Source organism: Eptesicus fuscus, chromosome 14, assembly GCF_027574615.1.
Source record: "Eptesicus fuscus isolate TK198812 chromosome 14, DD_ASM_mEF_20220401, whole genome shotgun sequence".
Classification (NCBI taxonomy): Eukaryota; Metazoa; Chordata; class Mammalia; order Chiroptera; family Vespertilionidae; genus Eptesicus; species Eptesicus fuscus.
Window position 1 is genome coordinate 71,915,871 of NC_072486.1, and position 24,371 is coordinate 71,940,241.

At 37.3% G+C, this 24,371-nt stretch overlaps 1 protein-coding gene across 1 annotated transcript in view; it reads right to left on the reverse strand.

Moving 5' to 3' along the window:
* Window positions 1–24,371, reverse strand: part of CFTR (CF transmembrane conductance regulator) — a 194,069-nt gene that overhangs the window by 129,462 nt on the left and 40,236 nt on the right. The window contains exons 2-7 of the mRNA XM_054726453.1: window positions 22,981–23,091; window positions 19,858–19,966; window positions 7,520–7,735; window positions 3,731–3,820; window positions 2,694–2,857; window positions 1,487–1,612 (exon numbers count right to left, since the gene is read on the reverse strand). Of these exons, the coding sequence (XP_054582428.1) occupies window positions 1,487–1,612; window positions 2,694–2,857; window positions 3,731–3,820; window positions 7,520–7,735; window positions 19,858–19,966; window positions 22,981–23,091 (816 nt within the window). The remainder of the gene's footprint in view (window positions 1–1,486; window positions 1,613–2,693; window positions 2,858–3,730; window positions 3,821–7,519; window positions 7,736–19,857; window positions 19,967–22,980; window positions 23,092–24,371) is intronic.

A 24,371-nucleotide genomic window follows, 5' to 3' on the forward strand; every position in this document is an offset into this window, starting at 1 on the left:
TTTCCCATTTTACGTCAGCACTTTCCAGCCTTTTCAGGTAACAATTTCTTGCCAGATTAAGGAACTGGATTATACAAGTTACAACCAAGCATTTCCTATTAGAATTGGTCAAACAGAAACACAGAGTAGGAAGGATAGATATCATCATTTGAGGAACAGAGCGGGGGAAAGTCAGCAAGCAGAAAGACCTGACCAAGAGTTTATCTTGACACCTGAGAAAACTTTTCACTCTTGCTTTGCCTGTTTGTAGGCACAGGAACGATGAAGGAGGTAAGTGTGATGGAAAACACTTGCTATTGAGAAAAAAAAAGACTTGAACAAAACAATTTCCCAAGATCTTTAACGATGATGTTTCTGGAAAGAAAATATAATTCCTTTCCTGGATTTGTCTTGAAAGGCATAATAAAAACAGGTGAGCAATACTGTTTAGGAAATAAATACCCTTTTACTCTTTCTATTTACATGGCAAAGGACTTAACATTTCAGCGTTTCTTTTGTTGTTCCAATCACACACCTGCAGCTCAGTTGCCATCACTGTCTACTGGAATCAGCAGCCTGCATTCCTGATAACCCACAGTCACACCATCCAAAAGGGCACTGCTCTTCTTCTTAGTGTATTTTTCCCTGTGAAACTCTCACGTTATCCGTTCTGAAATTATCTGTCTTCTAACAGTATATCTATCCCCACTGAGTCTCCCAGAGCATTTATTTGAATGCAGTTTGCAGAACATGGAACTTGACTAAAGATAAATGGTCTCATGCCTACCTTAGTTTGTATTTTGCCAAAAATTATCTCAGTAATCTTATCTCAGCCTGTGCTATACTTTTTTATTTTTGCTGGATATCATCTTTACTAATCAGTGAAAGAAAGGTTATCTGAGGCGAAACAAGACTAGAGATAGGTGTCGAGTACTGATTCTAACTCAGGAGGATGTGGTTTTCGTTACTTGAACTGACTTCCCAAGGGGAAGGTTTACAGAAACATGATGTATAGGTATTACCCTGCGCTATTATTTTTAAGTTAAGGAAGAACAAACATCTTAACCAAAGGAAGCGGGATGTTGTTTTCTTTTTTCATTTTCCATGAGCCATAACGCAGAGATTAAGGAAAATATAACAACAGCCAATCATTTATTTGGTTCAGAATTGTGCACTTCTTACTCTAGCAGTTCCGCTTCAGGTTTCAATCAGCCTCCAGCACTAGGAGTATTACTTTAGTCAAATAAGTGTAGCAAGCAGCTATAAGCACATATAAGAGATTCTTTTGTGAGGTATAAATACCTTTCTAGTGAAAACACACCTGACAAATGATGTAAATCTACAGCCCATGAAAATGACTTCATGCCACTAACACATAATATTTGAGATAACTTAATACAATTGTTTGTCAGAAACTTCAAATATGAGCTAGAAGTCCACTGAAAGTCATTTTTTAAATATTAAACATTCACTGACTAATGATATTGAAACTATCGAAATGACTTACTGCCTTAGGTTTTCAATCATTTTTTCCATTGCTTCCTCCCAGCAGTATGCTTTAACAGATTGGATATTTTCAATAATTTCTGAGGTGATCACCAGTCTTTCATTGATTTTCCCAGCTCTCTGATCTCTGTAAGTCAATCAATCAATTTAATAATTAGTAAAAACAAGGCACATTATACACAAAGAACTGCTCAAGCTTTTAAAAAGTCACATTTCTTTTATTATTAAACAGCATTTTATTATCAAATAGATGAAAAAAATAATAGCTACCACTTAATAAATGACCCCTATGTACCAGACATTGTAGTAGATGCATTTCATACACTATTGCTGATCCTTACTGACAGTCTAGGAGTGGTGGTTATCTCTATTTTAAAGATGAAAAAACCAGAAACTCAGTGGAGTAAAGTGGCTTACTTAGGTCACGTAACTAGTAAGGGTGCACTCTGGGATTCCAGCCAAGAGCTAACTGACTCCAAAATTTGTACATTTTCTATCATGTTCTAGCTGACAAACTCCTCTATCTAAGCACTGACTGATATCACTGAGTCATTCTGTAATATAAAGTAACTAAGGCTTTGATGTGATAATCCATGAACCAGGTAGTAAAAGCTTATAAACTACCCAAAATCTATGTGTTCCTTCCCACTCAATTAATGTTTTATCCATTATACTTAAATCTCATGATCTACAAAAGTGAACTGAATGGTGACATATTTATAAAGAAATTCTACAAATTGACAAGTAAAAAATGTCCCATTGATATAGGAAGTATTATTTGCACCATTAAAATAATTCCTTGATGGTGTGCTCACCACCGAAAGGCAAGTGTCATTCAATCACCATTTACCGCCCCCCGCCTTTACACTCTTTTACTTACCCTCACCCTCCTTTCCTTCTGGTCATCACTATACTGTTGTCTATGAGGTTGTTTTTTTCCCTTAATCCCTTCACCTTTTCACCCAGCTCCCAAACCCCTCCCATCTGACAGCTGTCAGTCTGTTCTCTGAATCTAGTTTCCATTTTGTTTGTTTGTTTATTTTGTTCATTAGATTTCATATGTAAGTGAAATCATATGGTAAATAAATAAATAAATAAAATCAAATAATTCCTTTTTAGTGACACCCAGTAAGTAATGCACAGAGCAGTCCTGGGTTTATTGAAAACTGAATTTAAAACCCTTGCAAGCTATGTAAATAGAGTGCTACCTGTACTTCATCATCATTCTCCCTAGCCCAGCTTGGAAAACGGAGAGGACTATGAGGAAAGCAAGTCCGCAGAAGGCGGAGGCCTGTAACAGATCCCAAAGCAGCCCCATCAGGAGCGTCACTTGTAGGGGTGCGATCCACACGAAATGCGCCAGTGCAAGTCCCTGGAAAATAAAATCACGGTGAAAACTGGTGATATTTTATCCCTCACCCCACCCCCCCAAAAAAACAGACGAGCATAAATGAATGATCTTCTACAATCAAACACTTCACGATTCTGAGCACACTAAAATCTAGGTATTCATTACATAAAACACGTAGCAAATATGCTTAAACCTTCTACACACAGACTAGGATTTCCCAAGGAACACATTTCAAGCTACTGCATTTTTATGTATGGGTTTTGTTTTTTTAATCCAGGGGACTTGACGTTGGATCTCTTAAGTGTCATGTCAAGAATTTCTTTTAAATAACTTGCTTCTATTTGGAGAAAGCAAGAGCCATGAGAGAACAAGACTGTCCAGAAGCCCCGTCTCCAAGGCGCAACTCCGACCACATATTCAGAATAAACGCATGCTCAATGCAACAGGAATTTACTTAGCGCCTGTTTAGGGCTCAATGCAACGTTAAATATTGAAAATGCAAAGATCAATAAGACACATTATCTGTTCTCAAGGAACTAGCATTTATTTGCGACACAAGATGGCACTGACCAAAAATTGCTCAGAATATCATATTCAACCAAAGTAAATAAGTGATTTAAAGTATTAAAAGTAAACAATATCTGATAAGGATTGAATTTTGAAAAACTTCACCACCTACCCAGCAAGCTGAGATGCCTCTGAACTGGGTGGTTCCACAAGACCCCAGAATGGCACCTTACTACACAACTTACCTTTCTCAGTTTTCAAAAATAGGGAAGGTAGAGAGATGTGTTCTACTTAACCACTTATTACCATTATCTGACCCAGGAAAACCTTCAGGGTTGTACGATTTTTAACGATAATGAATAAAAGATTATATCAGTAGGTACATACTTCATCAAATTTGTTCAGGTTATTGGAAAGGAGACTAACAAGTTGTCCAATACTGATTTTATCTAGAACACGGCTTGACAGCTTTAAAGTCTAAAAGGAAAAATGGGAAGTTAGATGATGTTGAAAAACCGAAGACAAATATATCCATAAGTAACATTATAACATAGCTGAGGTATGTTAATTATCACATAATTATCAAATAAACACATATGGTTTACTATGTGTGTATTTTTAAGTAAAGATAATGAAAATTACTTTATATTCATTTGGCTTTATACCTTCTTAGATATATTAACATTGCTCTTCATAACAAATATTATACTGGCATGCCCCTCATTATTTTATTTTCCAGCATCTAGACAGTAATATTTTTTGCTCCTCCAAAATGGAAATGACATTGTACCTAAATACTTATTTATACAGTGTGAAGGGTTTGTTTTATTGTTATGAAACATGGAACCAAAGGCAGCGGAAATTTTAATTAAAACCTTGGCCTTGCCCTGGCCGGTATTGCTCAATGGGTTGGACATTGTCCCCTGCACTGAAGGGTTCCCTGTTTAATTCCCAGTTAGGGCACATGCCTGGGTTGTGGGTTTGATTCCCGATGATCATTCAGGAGGCAGCCAATCAATGTTTCCCTCTCACATCAGCATTTCTCTCTCCCTTCCTCTCCCTCTAAACATCCATTTTAAAAATCTTTTAAAAAAATACAAAAACCTTGGCCTTAAATTTTGCTTGCAGTCCTATTGTAACTCTATTGAATAAAATTAATAAAGTCTATTAAAGTACATTATGAATAACTGAATCATTAATAATTTTGTGAAAGATTATACCACTAATATAAAATCCTTATATTTTACAAAGAAATATACATTCATATATACAAAATAGAATTGTGTAGTAGATAAATGAATTATGTTGTAAAAAATTAGTCATACTTTACCTGCAAAATTTAATAAGAATTGATTTGCCATTTATATGAAAGTATCCATCTAATATTTGTTTTAACTAAATTCCTCACATATGTATTGAGCACTCACATATGTATTGAGCACTCATTACTCATTTGTAGATGCAAATCATTATATTTAAGGCTTCAAAGATTATTATTAAGATTTTAAAAAACATAATTCTCGCCTCAAGGCAACCTAGTCTGTGCATATCTAAATATGATAAAGATAAATGAGTTAAAGGGAGTAGAATATAATAGAGTGGTTAAGAGAAAGTTCACATATCCAGTTACAAAGTGTGGAAAAATTTTATTAAAGGGGTAGAATTTAAGATGGGTGTTGAATAATGAATAGCATATAGATAAGCACAGATGAAGAAGGAATCAAGGCAATTAATTCCAAAACACTATTAGAGCAACTTGAGGGTAGGGGAGGAATCCACTGAGCTGGATCACACATAACTTAGTAACTGACTCAGTCTCAGGTGACAGTTCTCTTTCCATGGGGCTCCATGCTAAGCACAATACACACTCAGTGAATATTTTTCACTTTAGTTTTCTCTATCTTGTTGAAAATCACAGGCAAAGCTAAATTTAGTTTGTACTTAGATTCATTTATTTAAAATATAATTTGAACATGTCACAGTTGCAGATTTGGGAACAAAGCAAATGCTGCCTATTACAAAATTTGGAATACTGCAGAAAGAATTAGCGGTGGCCTGCACCGTGGATGAAAATGGTCACCCAAAGGGACCAGTTTACTTTAGGGACCAAACCACAGCCATTGGGAGATGCAATTGCATTCTTTGGCGATTATATCAAAGAAGGCTAATGAATGTGGCTAGGTAAGTAAAGCAAACTGGGTAAGAACAGATATTCAATCATGAGAAAGAAGGAGACAACAGCTTATAACTTTTCATGAGTACGTTCTGGATCTGAAAGCACATATATGTATTACTGTATTTGTGCTAAATGTTTGTTACAGGTGGGGCCTTATTTACAAACTAACCTGCTCCTTCTTTGATCTCTCCTCCCTTTAGACCACACCATTTCATGCCTCTCTCTTCCCATATAACACGGTTTATCTTGCTACATGATTTCAGTGCTATTTTATTTTCCCTAATACTTGGAAAACTGTTCACTTCAAGGATTATGATTTATCCATTTTAGAAAATTTAAACAAGTTTTGCACAATGTTCTCTACTTTTTAGGTCTTAGTTTCTTAAAAGTCAGTTACTAAGTTATGTGTGATCCAGCTCAGTGGATTCCTCCCCTACCCTCAAGTTGCTCTAATAGTGTTTTGGAATTAATTGCCTTGATTCCTTCTTCATCTGTGCTTATCCATAGAAAAGGGATAATAGCTCCTACCATAGAAAGTTTGGGAGTGGCTCAAATGAGATGGAAATCACTTAGAAGCTTGTCATGCATGTCATTAGCTATTACATATATTATGACAGTAAGAACTTTTATAAATATTTTTTAAACTGAATTCAACTTTCTTTAACACACTTGCTATGTAGATTCTACCTTCTAAATAATATCTAATAATTTCTTCACAAGTAAAATTTCTGAATCAAAATAAAATTTAATAAAATCGCTGTTGATTTATCACCCATGCTTTCCTAGTACTTGTGAACTGATAGGCTGCAACTGAGGTGATTTAAATAAAATGTGGACTCCATTTTTTTTCTTGTGCCTCCATAAAAGGCTTCCTTGAACAATAAAGTATAGCTATCAAGGTTTTACAACACAAGTGACTTTACACATATATTCTAGAAGTTGTTATGGGTTATTTGCTAGAGGTAATTTCAGATCCATGACCCTTATAAACCAGTTAAATAAAGGTTTTACATTGGGAGAATAAAAGAGAGAATAAGGGTAAAGCAGTATCCAAATGATTCAACCTAATGACTTGGTAGATATAATCGGTCACATATGGTCTTGAAAACACATGTTATTGAAATTATCTTAAATTGTGTTTGCAAGGTAGCTAAATCTTAATCTGAACTTACCTAAATCATGCTTCAGCAACTTGGGTTCTTGTCTGGACAGTACACACAACCAGAGAAGGTTCTAACGGTTGCCATCCAAGTGCTATTCTAAAATATTTTGATTTGCAGAACTCACAGAATGACAAAAATCTAACTCAAAATAAGGCAGTGAGTAGGTGAATACACCACTGTGTCATAACAGTTAAGATGAAAACTTTCAGTGCTTAGATTATCATTAACAATTACATACTATATCCTTATTGTGTTGTTTTAAATATATTTTTATTTATTTCAGAGAGGAAGGAAGGGAGAGAGAGAGATAGAAACATCAATGATGAAAGAGAATCATTGATCGCTTGCCTCTTGCACCCCTCCCCACCCTGCTGGGGATCGAGCTTGCAACCCAGGCATGTGCCCTGACCTGGAATTGAACCGTGACCTTCTGATTCATAGGTCAATACTTAACCACTGGGCAACACCAGCCGGGCAATATATCCTTATTGTTGAACACAAGCATGCATGGCATTTTTTATAAAACAGTATTTTGTTAATAACTTATGCAGATGGTAAGAATCATTTTAATGGGGAGCCATAGATTCCAAAAAATGATGATCTGTCTAGTGAAAAAAACAAAAATAAAACTACACTACAGGCAGTTTATAGAAAGTGTTCAATAATTATTAAAGTGAATTAAATTATCAAAGGGAATTAGAAACAATAATTATTGCTGCCACTTATTTCACAGATTTATGAAATTGATTTCAGCATGTATCCCTAATTTGTAACCATATGGCATTTAAACCATGGTGCTACTCCATGTGGCCTGGAGACTGTGCAAGGAAATATTACCTTCTTATAAATCAAACTAAACATAGCTATCCTCATTTGCATTCCAATGTGATGAAGGCCAAAAATGGCTGGGTGCAGGAGCAGCGTCCTCAGGATAAAAAGAAGGCATAATCCTATGCCGAGGTAAATCGCGATGGAGCGTTCCACCTTATTATCTGGATCATAGGAAGCTATGATTCTTCCCAGTAAGAGAGGCTGGACTGCTTTGGTGACCTCCTGGAGAAGAGAACAAACAGAGAAGTGAAATTTTATTCCCCTTTCATAAAATATCCTCACAACTTCAACACAGGAAGTTTTATCTTTAGAGGAGAACTTAAAATGGCTACACAAAGAGCCATTTCATATGTGGTAGAGAGAAGGAAAGACAGAAATATTGATGTGAGAGAAACACATTGGTTAGTTGCCTCCTGCACAACCCAGGTACATTCATTGACTGGAATCGAACCCAGGACCGTTTGGTCCACAGGCCAACACTCTATCCACTGAGCCAAACCAGCTAGGACATATGTGAAATTATTGCTATTGTTTTTAATATCTTTATACCATTACATTTTTCCCTAACCTGTCACCTCTATCACAATAGACCCATTTGCTGAATTGTTATTCAGTTGCAATTTATAACAAAATAAATGAAAGGTGTGTTACTCTGATTTAGACATCTATTCTACATATCGTCATCAATGAACTAGTTAGTCGTCATCTGGCCAAAAGAAGGCACACTCATCCCTTGAACAACAATGGCTATTCCACAAAAACACTGGTAATATTACTCTGGGAGGGTGCATGGTCATAGAAAAAAATGCAGTTTATTTTCAGTAGAGAAAATTCCAGTAATAGGACCATCTGCCAGCATCAAACCAACACAAAGCTCACAACGTGGAACTGTTAATATTCAAGGGCAAAATCAGCACTCCAACCCCCGCCCTTTAGTTTTTCCGACTCTGTTTTTGAGCATCATGTTCTCTAATATTTACAATGGAACCATTAACAGATATCACCTGATTTTTTTATTTGGAAGGGAAAACAATGGTATCTGATACCTAGCTGAGTCTTTGAAGTACAGTCCTTTACAAAAATCATCCCTGTAATGACTGGGAGAAACATCATCCTACATTCTTGGCAGGTGAAAGCTGTGTGTACACTATTGGTCAGAGTATTTCAGAGACACAAGAAATGTCCCAATAAGGCACCATATAAAATAGTGCAAGCAGGCTGAGGCTTGAATGTAATGAGACGGAATATAAATTTATCTGAAACTTTGATCAAATATTTCATTACTTTTTATCAGACACAAATCAAAATGGAATTTGCCTAATGGTTCACTAGAATAAAAGAAGACAGATACAAATGTTTAAAATGGCATGACCATGAAATGAACACTGAATTCAGTCACGAAACCCACATGCTTATCCCAGCATGTTACTTACACTCTTTGTCAACTTAGCTTAGTCACTTCCCTTCTCCAGATGGTTTCCTGGCGGATAAACTGAGTGGTGGAGCAAGCTGGTCTTGCAGGTCCCTTCAGTGCGAACATCTCTGATTTTATGGCCTGAGTCAGGGGCATTTCATGGCACAGGCTGAGGATTCCTTGGGCAAATGGCCTGGCCCACATCCTGCCACCATATAGGTGTTTTCTACTCAGAGGGATACAAGTCTGAACAATGTTGGGTTCAGAAGACCAAGTGCCTAGAGAACAGCACAAGTAATTGCATTCCTGGTGGGAATTCTCTCGAGTCTCAGTTTAGCTGAGTCTCCTGGAGAAAAATTAAGAAGCCTGAAAATAACTCCTGGGAGATATATCTCGTCTCTCATGGGATCCTCCAGACCAGAGCTTAAATTCACTGTGAATCTAAGTCCTTTAGCAATTCTGTTCTGCCTGCATACCCAGGTCAGGGTCAGATGTTTCTAGAGATAGGAAGTCTGCTGGATATTCAGACCATGAAAGAAAGTTCAGATGAAAATAGAAAACTTGGTTCAGGCTTGCAATTACATTAAATGAAATAAGCCCAAGATAACTTTACCTTGAAAATTACAATTCCAAACCCAAATCATACTTGTTTCTAATACAAATAGAATGATTAATTGAAAAATTTATACATTTATATTATTTTTCTATTGTGTGTAGTCAGTAAAATCATCATTTTCATCTCAGCTCATTTTAAATATACTTGATATGTGTTAATCTCAGAAATACTAGGACATTATTTGAGAAATATTGAGAAGTTAAGATTTTTTAATATTGATAAATTAATTAATAGCACACCAAAAGTCTACAGAAGAACCTATGGTTATCTCAATAACAACTATAAAGGAATCTGATAAACTTCAGTATCTGTTTCTGATAATCTATATATATAAAAGGCTAAGTGACTGACCATCTGTCCAACCAGCAGGTATATATGATGCACACTGGCAATTTAAAAATAAATGTTGACTCATGTACGTGCGATACATACCGTATAAAGCTCTCGCTGGCTCCAATCGCACGCATGTTTTAATTTTATGATACTATATTATATATACTACTAGAGGCCCGGTGCATGAAAATTCATGCACTGGGGGGGGGGGGGGGGGCGAGGGGTCCCTCAGCCCAGCCTGCCCCCTCTCACAGTCCAGGAGCCCTCAAGGGTGGGAGGTGACCCAGCAATCAGGGGAAGGTGACGCCCCATCACACCTCTGCTGTTGCCACTGCCAGCAGCACAAGCCTCGGCCGGCCCTGGTTACCTGAGCCTTGGGTGGCCCTGGGCGGCTGGGCAGCCGCCATCCAAGGCTTGCCTGTGCCTCAGGCTGGCCCTGGGTGGCTGGGCAGCCGCCATCCAAGCTAGAGGGCTGAGGGGACTCTGGAGGCAGGCGTGCGGAGCAGCCAGGCCCATCTGGAGGCAGGCCCAGCTTTGCCACGTGCCTGCTGCCCCAGTGGGGCTGAGGGGACTGGGCACTGCCATCTTTGAGGGTGGGGCAGTCAATTAGCATACTCCCTCCTTATTGGCTGTGGGCACCGCCATCCTTGCAACAGTGTGAGGGCTAATTAGCATATTCCCTCTTTATGAGATAGGATTTTGACATGTAATTTTTTGCAGTAATGTAATTACTGCACAAATCTTTCTTCTAATTAAATCCCTTTCAATGTGCACGAATCTGTGCACTGGGCCACTAGTGTTCTAAATACTCAAATATTAAGATACTAGAGGCCTGGTACACAAAATTCGTGCACTGGGGGTGGTCCCTCAGCCAGGCCTGTGTGCTCTCGCAGTTCGGGACCCCTTGGGAGATATCTGACTGATGGCTTAGGCCTAAGCCTTCAGTCAGACATCGTTAGTGCTGCTGTGGAGGTGGGAGAGGCTCCCGCCACCGCTGCTGCACTCGCCAGCCATGAGCCCGGCTTCTGGCTGAGTGGTGCTCCCTCTGTGGGAACACACTGACCACCATGTGGCAGCTCCTGTGTTGAGCATCTGCCCTCTGGTGGTCAGTGCACGTTCGGTTGATTTGCATATTAGCCTTTTGTTATATAGGACTAGAGGCCTGATGCATTCAGAGATCATAATAATCTGGCCACTCAGTGTATATTTTATAATACATTACTAAGATATATTTTTAAATCTCAAATAAAAACTTAAAAGCTTTCTAAAAAGAAAAACTGACTGTTGCAAAGATTACAAACTCCTCCAAGTTATTTTATAAGATTATGCAATCTTCATCAGAATTACAAGTAGAGTTTTTGGAAGTGAACTTTTACACCATAAGAGCATAGGCACTCTATCTTAGTTCTTACCAATCTCAACACCATGCACAATACCTAGCACAGAATATCCATTCAGCATGTATTTGTAGAATAAATGGATAAAATGATTCTAAGTTTCACTTTTTTAAAATGAGAGACTAATGAAAAACATTTGAGGAATAAGAATAATGTGTGAGAGGGTTTACATTATAAATATCAAATCATATCATACAACTGTAACATATGGCATGAGAAAGAAATAGATTAATTCATTTGGAAAGTCCCAAAACTGGTTCAAGTACACTTAATAATTAATATGTAATAAAATATGGCATTTTAATTCAGTGGATAAAGGCTAGATCACTAAATAAATAATGGAGAAACTGAATACTCATTCTAAAAATTAGATTTATTTTAAATAATTATTTGTAAATTCCAGTTAATGTACAATATTATATTACTTTCAGGTGTACAACTCAGTGATTAGATATTTACATAACTTACAAAGTTTTAAATCTAGCCCATCTGACAGCATACATAGTTATTACATTATTGACTCTATTTCCTATGCTGTACTTTACATCACCATGACAATTCTGTAACTACCAATTTGTGCTTCTTAATCCCTTCACCCTTTCTCTCATGCCCCCAAACCCCCTCCCATCTGGCAACCATCACAATGTTCTCTGTATCTATGAGTCTGTTTCTGTTCTGCTTGTTCATTTGTTTTTTAGATTCCACATATGAAATCATATGGCATTTGTCTTTCTCTGACTTTTTTCACTCAGCATTAAACCCTATAGGTCCATTCATGTTGTTGCAAAGACAATATTTTTATTTTATAGCTGAGTCATGTTTCATTGTATATATGCACCACTTCTTCTTTATCAATTTATCTATTCATGGATACTTAGGTTGCTTCCATATTTGGCTATTGTAAATAATGCTGCAATGAACCTATGGATGTATGTGTCTTTTCAATTTAGTGTTTTGGGTTTCTTCAGATAAATACTCAGAAGCAAGATTGGTGTGTCCTTCTTTGTCTCTTGTTATATATTTTGTTTTAAAGTCTATTTGTTGTTGCTTCCATTTTTATGAAATATCTTTTTCCATCTGTTTACCTTCAGTCTCTGTGTATCTTTTCATCTAAAGGAAGTCTTGTAGTGAGCATAAGGTTCTTGTTTTGTTATCCCTTTAGGCACCGTATGTCTTTTGGTTGGAGCATTTAATGCACTTTAATTTAATGCATTTGTTTAATAAATATGTATTTATTGTTATTTCATTATTCATATGTTTTAACTTTTTTTCTTCTTTCACATTTCTTGTAGACTGGTTTGGTGGTGATAAACTCCTTTAGCATTTTCTTGTCTGGGAAATTCTTTATGTCTCCTTAGATTCTAAATAATAGTGGTGCTGGGTAATGTTGGTGGTAGGTACTTGGTTTTAATCATTTTTAATATGGCCTGAAAAGCTTCTCTTGAGAAATCAGCTGACAGTCTTATGTGATCACCTCGCAGGTAATTGCTTTTTTCCTTACTACTTTTAAGATTCTCTCTTTGTCGTTAATCTTTGGCATTTTAATTATGATGTGTGTTGGTGTGGGCCTCTTTGGTTTCATCTTGTTTAAGATTCTCTGTGCTTCCTAGACTTGTATGTCTATTTCCTTCACTAGGTTAGGGAAGTTTTCCATCATAACTTTCTAAAATAAGTTGTTTTTTTGTTTTGTTTTGTTTTGTTTTAAATATATTTGTATTGGTTTCAAAGAGGAAGGGAGAAATAGATAGAAACATCAATGATGAAAAAGAATCATTGATCAGCCACTGCCTGCATGCCCCCTACTGGGGACAAAGCCCGCAACCCAGGCATATGCCCTTGATAGGAACTGAACCTTGGACCTTTCAGTCTGCAGGCTGACGCTCTATCCACTGAGCCAAATCAGCCAGGGCTCTAAAATAAGTTTTTAATTCCTTGTCCTTTCTCTTCTGCTTCCAGCACCCCCATGGTGCAAATGTTGATATGACTGAAATTTTCCCAGAGACTCCTTAAACTATCCTCATTTTTAATACTTGTTTGTTTATTTATTTATTTTTGCTGTTCTGATTGGGTGTTTTTCCCTTCCTTATCTTACAAATCACTGATTTGGTCCTCTGCTTCATTTACTCTACTGTTGATTTCTTGTAAAGTATTCTTAATTTCTGTTAATGTATTCTTAATTTCTGACTGGGTCATTTTTATGTTTTCTACTCCTATTTTTATGTTTCCTATCTCTTTGTCAATGTTCTCAGAAAGTTCATAGAGTATCTTTACAACCAATGTTTTCAACTCTGCATCTAGTAGATTGCTTGTCTCTATTTTATTTAGGTGTTGCTGTGCTGTTTTTTCTGGAATTTTGTTCTGTTTTCATTTTGACATGTATCTGTGTCCTCATTTTTGGCTACCTTGCTGTATGTGCTTCTATGTATTAGGTAGAGCTGCTATGTTTTCCAGTCTTAGTAGAGTGACCTCATATAGTAGGTGTCCTACAGGGCCCAGTGGCACAGCCTCCTCAGTCACCTGAGTTGGGTGCTTCAAGTATGAATCCTGTGCAAGCTGTGTGCACACTCCTGTTGTAGTTGACCTTGACTGCTGTTGGCACCTCAATGAGAGGGATATACCCCCAGGCTGATCAGCTGCAAGAACTCGCTGAGCCTGCAACAGAGGAGCTGCTGTGCAGAGACTGATTCAATGGAGCAGAACTTGCTTTTTAGCAGGAATCTGGTGCCAAATGAGTCTCTCTTGAGTGTGTCATTCATGAAGGGGCTTGGGTGGTGCACTTCAGCCTGAACCTGTCCACCAGGTGTGCTAGCTCTAGGACTACCCAGATATTGCAGGCCAAAGTCAGCTGCCACCTGTGTCCTGCCCAGGGCAACCCAGCTTAGCTACAGAGCAATCTGCAGATGGCTCCTATTTTTGCTGTCTTTGGAGGTGGCCAGGAGAGGCCAAGCTGTGAATTAAGGCTGGCTGCCACTAATGTCGGGCTTGGGGTAACTTAGCAAGAGGCACAGGGCACCTGGAGGCCGAATGCTGCTTGTTTGGGGTTCATGAACCTTTGAGAGATTTCAGGAAAGTCTACAGCATGAGCCAAGATAGGCTATTTGTATGAAAAAGCCACTTGAAATAGCAGGAGTGAGCCCTAAAGTTGGGTGGGGCGAGATATCAGGGAATCACCTGTGCAGGGAAAAGGGTGTTAGGCTAATGGAGACTCAGATATGGTGCCAGCCTGCAGGCTCTGTGGGAGGAATACTCACCTAAGAAACAAGGGCCTCTGCCCTGGCCGGTTTGGCTCAGTGGATAGAGCATCGGCCTGCGGACTCAAGGGTCCCAGGTTCGATTCCGGTCAAGGGCATGTACCTTGGTTGCAGGCACATCCCCAGTAGGGTAAGGTGACCAGACGTCCCGATTTTTAACAATTTTTCCCACGTCCCGCGGCGTTTTAAAAAAGTCCCGATTTTTGGAAAGAATGCACGACAAGCTAGGGAACGGCGGGAGAACGGGGAGGGAATATACGGTTTTCGGCGGCCATGTGGCTATTTAACCAGGATATGAGTTTTATATTATTTTTGTTAATTTTATAATGTTAAACTTTAATAATAACAAATAATTGTTGAGAACTGATTATCGAGAACTGCTTATCAAAGTTCGCATTGTTGATCAGTTGTTAGAATTCGACCACCATTGTTTGGACTTAATGAACAATGGCATTTTTTGGGATTGGCAACGACGAAAACATTTTGTAACTGTCTCTCAGACGATACACATCGTACTGCATGCTAGTAAGCTAGTTAAACAAGTGATGTCATTACAAATCAGCTATTCAGATAATTTAGTTAAGTAATTTATTTATTTCATAAATATATACATTTTCTTGAATTTAGCAGACAGTACTCATATTATTTATATTTTATAGTGGCGGCAAAAAGTCTAGCGCCGGCTTTGAAAGTGACACTTATGACTTACGTTACGGCAAATTCAGAGGAAAAATAATACAAGTTAGCATTGTTATTATTTAGAAAGAAATATAGGATTAAAATTAAAATAATTTTTAAAATATAGTTACTTTATAACAATCAAACTAATTTAATTTATAAACTAACAATAAAATATGTTCATGTAATTATGTACCTACTTACTGTGTTTTTAAGCAATATGTATATAATAATTTATAATATAATTTTAAATTATTTTTTTTAGATTTTTAACATAATGAGTAAGAAAAGAGGATGCAAATTCAACGATGATCTAAGAAGTGAATTTCCTTTTATTAAAAAAAACAAAAGCGATTACAATATAGACCAAATTTTTAGTCAAGACCCCCCGCCCCCACCCCCGTCAATGGTGTCCCGCTTTATCAATGTTAAAATCTGGTCACCTTACAGTAGGGGGTGTGCAGGAGGCAGCTGATTGATGTTTCTCTCTCATCTATGTTTCTAACTCTCTCTCTCCCTTCCTCTCTGTAAAATATCAATAAAATATATTTTTTAAAAAAGAAAAAAGAAACAATGGCCTCTGACAGTACTTCTGTAGGAGAAAGCTGCCCTTCCAGCCTTCAACCCGAAGCCGGACAATTCAGTTCCTCCTCCTACATCCCTGCTGCCTTTTGGGCTGCTGCCCAACGGCTGAAGCTCAGAGTGAGCCCGAGTACGTCAGTGCATGGGTCATTTAAGAGGCATGCCTGAGACTACAGAAGTGCTCCATCTCACTTAGCCACAATTCCTGCTGGTTTATGCAATCGGAAGTTATGGAGACTTCTCTTCCTGGCACTGAAACCCTGGGGCTGGGACCAACAGCCAAGATATCCCTCCTCGTTTTTAATCACCAACTGTGAATGTGGGACCAGCCCATTTTGCTGCTCTGCCACACCTATCAGTCTCAACATGGCTTCTGTATATTCTTAGTTATAGGACTTCTGTTCAGCTAGATTTCAGGTGGTCATGAATGATGGTGGTTCTGTAGTTTAGTTGCAATTTTGATGTGGTTGTCAGAGGATGCAAATACCGTATTTACCATCTTGACCAAATTAAATTAGATTTAATGCATAAGAGTAATTTTGCCCAAGTTGCACTGACATGTATCACAATTGGATGATGGAAATATGCCCCGAGCTGCCTAGGAATCGAGAATATTTTTGAATGAATGCCTATGAATTTCTTATCATAATAAATAAGTTGTGATAACCATATTCTCTCAGTAACCTGCTTACACAATTCTGTCACGTTGGCTTCCCTCTATTTACCCTTAATTGAGTCTCACAGAGCCAGTTTCAACAAGCCAGTTTGTCTTCTATGCTGGGAGCCTTAGATGTTAAAGACAATGTTGAATCTGGCTGCTGAGCCAAATGGAGAAAAACAAGTACATAGTTAATGATGAGAGGCCGTAGCTAATATGATTTAAAATTACATCAACATTGCAGAGAGACTAGCTCCTCATGATGACATTTCCTTTTTTCTTAAGCTTTCATGGTCAACAGCAAATGGTATAGTCCTGTTTCAATCAGTACTGAAACCAATCAAACATTACACCACAGTTATCCTGATTTAGAGGGACTCAGAATACACAGGCCATTTTGAAAGAATGTCTACCTTTTACCAAGAATAATGTTATAGCAATTTCAACAATCCCTGCTCATTTCATAAAACTTAAAAATTACTAAGATGTCACATACAAAGGAAATAAGGAATGCCCAGGAAAAAAAAAATACTGTATATAGTGAGGCATTGGGATAATTTGTTTAAAAGAATAGAGGTCTAATTATAATGTCTACATTTTCTCCCCTTTTTCCTCCCTGTAAGCAACAACAACAAAATAGTGTTCCGCTATCAGATGCCTTGAAAAGCTACACTCATTTTAACCACCTCAGTAGTTACGTAAACTCTCTAAGACTTACAGTTTTCAACACTTTACTTAAAACTGCATGGCTTCAGCGAGGCGGCGTTTTCTCTTTGACAAGGGTGAGCCACTGCCAACGTTAATTTTCCTCTCCACGCCTTTTCACCGTATACAATTCAGCTGCTATGCCATTGATTCTTTTCCTCGCCAATACTCTGTTCCCTTTGCAAATAAACTTGGCCCTTCAAAGTGCTGCCGGTTGCAGACCTCTAGCCCAGGGCTCAGGTTAGCTTGGGAGCACCTCTCCCCTCACTCTCACCCAGGAGAGGATTTAGGATCCCTTTTGCTGAGATATTTTTAAACTTGAGAAGTTTAAGAGTAAGTGAGTCCTCCACACCCACTCCATTCTACTACTCCTTAATTTTGTTTATAAGTTTGATCCTCAGCACTGCTGGCTCTTCGGTGGATTCCATACAGGGCTTTCCCTAAGTATAAGTAAGTGAGAAGATTCTAGTTGGTTCTCCTGCTTTCTGCTGTGAACTTTCTTCAGATTTGCCCCTGAGGTGGCCAAGGAAGAATCCTCAACCTTAAAGCTTCTGCTAACCCGTGTCTCCTGAGAAGGTGCAAAGAAACTCAGCAGACTCAAGACCAATTAATAGAGTCACCGTTCTGTTGGGAACCTAAATACAACCATTACAGATATAGTTATGCAGCAAGTGTAATCTGAGGTAGCAGAAGGGTCATACGCTTTGAGGCTAACATTCAAATGTACCAAATGCATGACTTTGGGAAAGTTATATAATTTCCCTGATTCTCAATTTCCTTTTCTGTATATTAGGAGATTTATTAAGAGAATCAAGTGAAATAACCTGCATAAAGGGCTTAATGCTGAACCTGGAACAGATTAGGCGCAGTAAATATTAAACCACAGCATGTTTATTTTGGGGTCTGTGTACACAAGGCCAAAAATTAATGTCAATAAAGATGTTTGTGTATCATCTAATCTTTCATGCTTAGGTAAGTGCTTTTGTTCACAAGAAACTTTAGGCTGGTGGATAAATTATTTCACAAACCAGAGAATAAAAGGAACTTGATAAATAGGCCTCTCTCCCAGCTTCTATTCATATATGCTTATGTTAATTACTAGGAGTAGCATGTGATGGAGAACATGACTAGGAAAAATGTTTAATTTCACCACAATCTTAGTTATAATGTAACACTTGTTTGAAGTATCATTTTATTTCAATCCAATAATGATTTATTGAGAAAGTTACATTCTTATATGATATGACCAGAGTAAATTATACTTTTATACACTAATTCAAATATATAGAATATAGTCATTGAAGCAATCAAATTCTCCATTTTCTAGTAAGAATATAAATTAAATAGTCTGAAAATTATCAATATATAAATGTTTTAACAAAATATATTTTAAAAAATTAAGTCAATAGAACCAAGCGCTATGTATAAAATTGTTTCCCAAAGCTATGAGTGTTCTTATTGAGAAAAATTACCTCAAAGATATCTTAAAAGGTAATTAATTCTTCAGTTATCTTATTCACATTTCTGAACAAATTATTTTCATCTCCAAACTGTTGATGGTTTGTACAGGAATACATAGATCGGTAGGTATGTAGACAGACAGATAGGTAGGTGGGTAGGTAGGTAGAGAGGTAGACAGATAAATTTCAAAAGCCAGGAAAACTTTTCCAGCAGATTATTTAGAGTGGCACAAAACATTCTCGACATAAACGTGGTCATCTCTGTCAAGATAAGTTTTCAAATGTATTTTTCTTGGTGTGATGAAACTACAGATTCTTAAAACAATGCAACTTGTGTGGCATCTCTTTGGGAGACACTAGGGCACTGCTAACTCTGCAAAGCATAACACCAATATGAACACAAGTGCACCCAGATGGTACTTCACATCCCAAAGCAAATTTGTGCACAACTTTCCCTTGAAGACTAAATAAGTTTTCAATTTGCCATTGCCTGGTATGGGTATAATGGAGGATTCAAAATGAGGCTCCGGTGTCCTGGCCGGGTGGCTCATTGGTTGGAGCATCATCCCATACACACACACACACACACACACACACACACACACACACACACACACACACACAAAAGGTTGTGGGTTCCCACATACCCAGGTTGCATGTTTGATCCCCAGTCAGGGCACCCACAGGAGGCAACTAATAGATCTCTCTCTCTCTCTCTCTACCCCTTCAGTCAGGGCACCTACAGGAGGCAACTAATAGATCTCACTCTATCTATCTATCTATCTATCTATCTATCTATCTATCTACCTATCTATCTCTACCCCCTCAGTCAGGCAGTCAGGGCACCTATAGGAGGCAACTAATAGATCTCTCTCTCTCTCTCTCTCTCTCTCTCTCTCTCTCTCACCCCCTTCTTCTCTCTCTAAAAAAACCAATGAATATATCCTTGGATGAGGATAAAAAAAATGAGGCTCTAGTGATCAAAGTCACATTTGACAGAAGCTCATGGACGTCTCAGATGGCACAAAGCCTGGCACTTTTAGGCACGGTGCTCTCTTCACACTGATACGGTGTAGGAGACTAAGAAAACAATGCTTCACTGCCAAACTTTTACATTTTGTTATTTTTCATTGAAACTATTCAGCATGAAGATATGATGTCAAAATATTACAAACAGTCATATATGTCACTAGCTGAATTAGACCCAATAATTATTTTATCCATAATAAATGTAGAAATGACATCCTTACCCCTAAATATAATAAGATTCCATAGAACATAAATCTCCAGAAAAAGCATCGCCGGAGGGCATTAATGAGTTTGGGATTTTTCTTTGATGCCAGCTCTCTGTCCCATTCTCTGCAAAGGAATAAAATTGGGACCAATAAGGTGATTGTACAAATATTTGAATTGTTTTATTTTCCTTAACATAGTTTTACTCACAAGTACATCCAAGAAGATTAAGCAAGTGATTAAAGAGATGAAAATTTTGGAGACCTTCGAACACCAATGCTCAGTCAGATATTTGGCAGAATTCAATGCTCTACCATATATCAATTTTCAGAGAGTTGACCTCATAAAAAGGCAACATTATGTTTGTTAAAGAAAGGTTCTGGGCTTCTTAAAAGCAACACAAAATGTAGACAATAAAATATGACTTGTGAATAGACATTGCTATGCTTGGAACAAGGAAAAAGATAAACAAGTATTTGGTTTTTTTCTCCTTCACCTCTTGATTTTTACCTGTTTAGAATTGTAGTAGATTTTATATAATTTAACCATCAAATAAAAAACAAGATAAGAAAGTCAAATGTATTTTTCTGTGGTTTAACATTAGAAAAACTTGTTAGACTCTTTTTTTAAATGTAGGGATATGACACAAGTATCATCAAACTTAATTTTCAACTACCTAAAGTCATTCTAAAGTAAGACTTTGAAGATCAGAACAGAATCAAATTCTATATTTTCTAGTAGGAATATAAATTAAATAGTCTGAAAATTATTGATACATAAATGTTTTTGTTTTCTTTTTAAGTGCTATAGGTTCATCAACTGACTATATTTATTTTGTTATGCCACTACTTTCTATTAGTAAAAGCCCCTCTTTCTCTTCCCAAGAGGATAAAATATGGTATCTCTAAATATTACATTCATCTTCATTTTTAAACTGTAGAGATGAAAAGTTTTATGGCCGAAACAGGTTTGGCTCAGTGGATAGAGCATCGGCCTGCGGACTGAAAGGTCCCAGGTTCGATTCCGGTCAAGGGCATGTACCTTGGTTGCGGGCACATCCCCAGTAGGGGGTGTGCAGGAGGCAGTTGATCGATGTTTCTCTTTCATCGATGTTTCTAACTCTCTATCTCTCTCCCTTCCTCTCTGTGAAAAATCAATAAAATATATTTTTTTTAAAAAAAGAAAAGTTTTATGAACAACAGGCACGAACTAGATAAAAGCTTTGCATTTGATCAACAGCTATTCTTGTAACTATCAATCTACTACTATTACAGGTGGTTCTAAGTTACTCCAAAGAAAGAACACACGACTGAGATTTGTAGGCAAGCTTGGTAGTCTCTGTACATGAACAATGGCTTTCTCCAAAAGCCTACTATCTATATGGCCTAATTACCTTATTTTATCTCTCTATTTCTCTACCCTCTTCCCCACACACATGGAGCGTGCCGCCTACCCATATCATTCAGTGACTCACAACAAGGTAAATATGGAGGCAGACACAGCTTTCCTCAAAGGAAGAGTCGGATGGAAAAGCCAAAGAAATGGTTTCAAGGTGGGAAGAAATATTTAACACTAAAGTCATGTAGAAAAATGTCATTATATTTGACAATTAAGAGGCCTCTGATAACCCTGATCAGTGTGATTTTAGGAACATGGTAGACATGGAAATCATATTTTAGGGAGCTGAGTGGTAAATAAAAGGTGAAGAAGTGAAAATACCAGGAGAGCAGAGAAATACTAGCTATGAAAGAAAAAAAAAAAAAAGAAAAAAAACAAAGAATGGAGGCAGTGACCTGAGGGAAAGGCAAGGTTGGGAACTTTTTTTTAATGGGTAGGACTTGAACAATTTGTAGCCCAGGAGAAGTTAGCAGATATAGGAACTGGTCCTTTATCTTGAAAATGTGAATTTTCTACTCTTACTAGCCTAATTCTTTGATTAAAATAAAGAAAAATAAGGTTGAATATCTTACTTTGCCTTAAAAAATGTAAAAAGAAAAAAAAAGAAATGACTTTAATGAAAATAAAGTAATCAAATTGCAAGTCTACTCAACTTTATTTTGGTACAATAAGTTAGTAGCAAATTTTCATTTTTATGATTTTTATTTTATTATATTGCCAACTCCCTCTCCCTTTCATTTGGTATCAGACTCTGTGCTGCAGGCCCAAGACCCCATCTACCTCATTCATAGACTGTGGTTGGTCCAAGGAGTGAGCATGTGACTCAAGAGTCTCTGGAATTTTTCACATTTGGCCAAGGAGAAAGGGCTCTGTTCTCTGTGGTTTATAGAGATATTAGCTAAGAGTTCTTTGGACCCACTGCATGGAAGAAGCTCCTCTGAGAACATAAAACCAACACAAGGCATATACCATCAGTTGGTATTTAAGTCCCTGTTTCACTCAGTGCCTAAGGTCAGTTCTCCACCTGGGCCTTCAACAGTTAGACTACAGGAGCTAATAAAATCCTTTGTATTTACTTATGCTATTTAGTTGGGTTTCTTTCACTGGCACTCGAAGGGTTCTAAGGAAAAGGGACTTCTTGCAATGGGAGACACTGTTCCTGAGGAGGCTGAGAGTGCAGACACTGGTTTTACAATCCTGGCTCCGTCAATCATTAACTGGCAAATTACATCAACTCTCTGAGCCTCAGTTTGCTCTTCTGTACGATGGAGATAATGATGCTTTCCTCCCACGGTGGCTGAGAAGAGACACTACGGCTGACGGCCAGTACGTACTCAGAATCACAAAATTTTTATGTTTCTTTGCTATCCAATAGCCATTACCTTAAGATTTCAATTATACTCAAAATTTAAGATTTTGGAGGCAAATATACATACTTTCCTTCATATAGATGTTATTTCAGTCTTTAAAAATATTCATCTAATGTTCTTTAAAGACAGATAACTTCTCATACTTCTAATATGTGGAATATGTATTTTTCAGAAAAGAATTAATTTCTCAGGAAAATGTTTTCTTCCATCCTTTCACTGTTTAATTCTAACTGACCCAAACTTCAGAAAGAAAAGAAGATGCTCCTATTTTAAATATGCTATTTTACAAATTTAGCCCTCTAATATGTCAGTTCTCTAAGTAATTAATATTAATTACTCTCTCCAACTAATAAACAATGTACATGAACATACCTTTCTAATATTTCAGAGAGATTGTCAGCAGAATCAGCTGAAGGGATCTGATATATGTCTGACAACTCCAGGCGCTGTCTGTACCCTTTCCACAAAATTGGTCCAGTCCAACTAAAATAAAGAGAAAGACAGATAGAAATATTTACTTGATTTGGTCTCTAATATAGACTTGGAATCTTATATCAGTTCAAATCTTCTGGCATGTGGAGAAGGGTGGACACATACTGTAAATATGAATAACATAAGTCAACATATACATAAATACCAGGGCTTCATGTCTTATAGGACACATCTGTATACAACACCCAGTAACTATGAAATAATGTGACTGTTGCTATGTCAGAAAGGATCAAGAATGATGGTAGAATCCTTCCTAGAGGGAAAAGAAAACTTGCTAAACATTTTGTATTAGAAGTATTCTTAAAACACACACACACACACACACACACACACACACACACACACACACGGCCTCCAAATAATCAGATATTTGGAATTTACAGCTTGCTATAATTGCTAAAGTCCAGTCTCTACCACTTCAAATATGAAATTATCTGTGAATGGTAAAAAAAAGTAAATTCTCAATCAACAAACACCCTTTAAACCTTACACATGGGTTACCATAGCACATGAAACTCAGCAATTAGCTATTTGTTTAACGAATTGTCTATATATAGCTGGAGGGTTAATAAGTAGTCTATATCAAATTGTTTAATTATCATGTCTGAATTATTACTTGAGGGTGGGAACCATAACTTTCTTATATTTTGTCTCCTTACCTTGCATCATAAATAACAATTTATGACAGAAACTAGTGAAGCTGGTATGGTAAATAATTAGGCAGGATACCCCAGTTATTTTCAAGTACATTGTCTCTAACTATTATGGATAAGGCAGAATAATCTTCACAGAGATAAGAAAATATAAAAAGAAGGAGGAAAAGGAGGGAGAGGGAGGAGGAGAATTATAAAACAAAGAAATCATGTACAAAGAGAAATTCCTAAATGAAATTTGAGCATTGAGACTTTTCTTGAATGAAATTTCATTTACTGAAGAAAGGAAATGAACTTCCAAGTAGCGATCCCCAAACACGCTCCTTCCCTTAGCATCTTTTTTCCCTTCCGAGATGTCTAAAACTTTGTGTCATTGGGACGCTGGTAATGTATCAAAATGCACGTTAGCCCCCAAAATCAAACAGGTCCAGTTTTTTGCTTACAATTCCTTGATCTCTGGCTTCTTTAGTCGGCCCCTGCCTAAGTGCCTGATGTCTCTACAACTTACCCTTCCTTTAAAGGTAACTGAATTAGGGCCCAGTGTGAAGGCTAAGTAATTTAATTCTTATCTCTGTGATATTTCTTGCTAAAATATCAATGAGTGACAATAGTTTATTA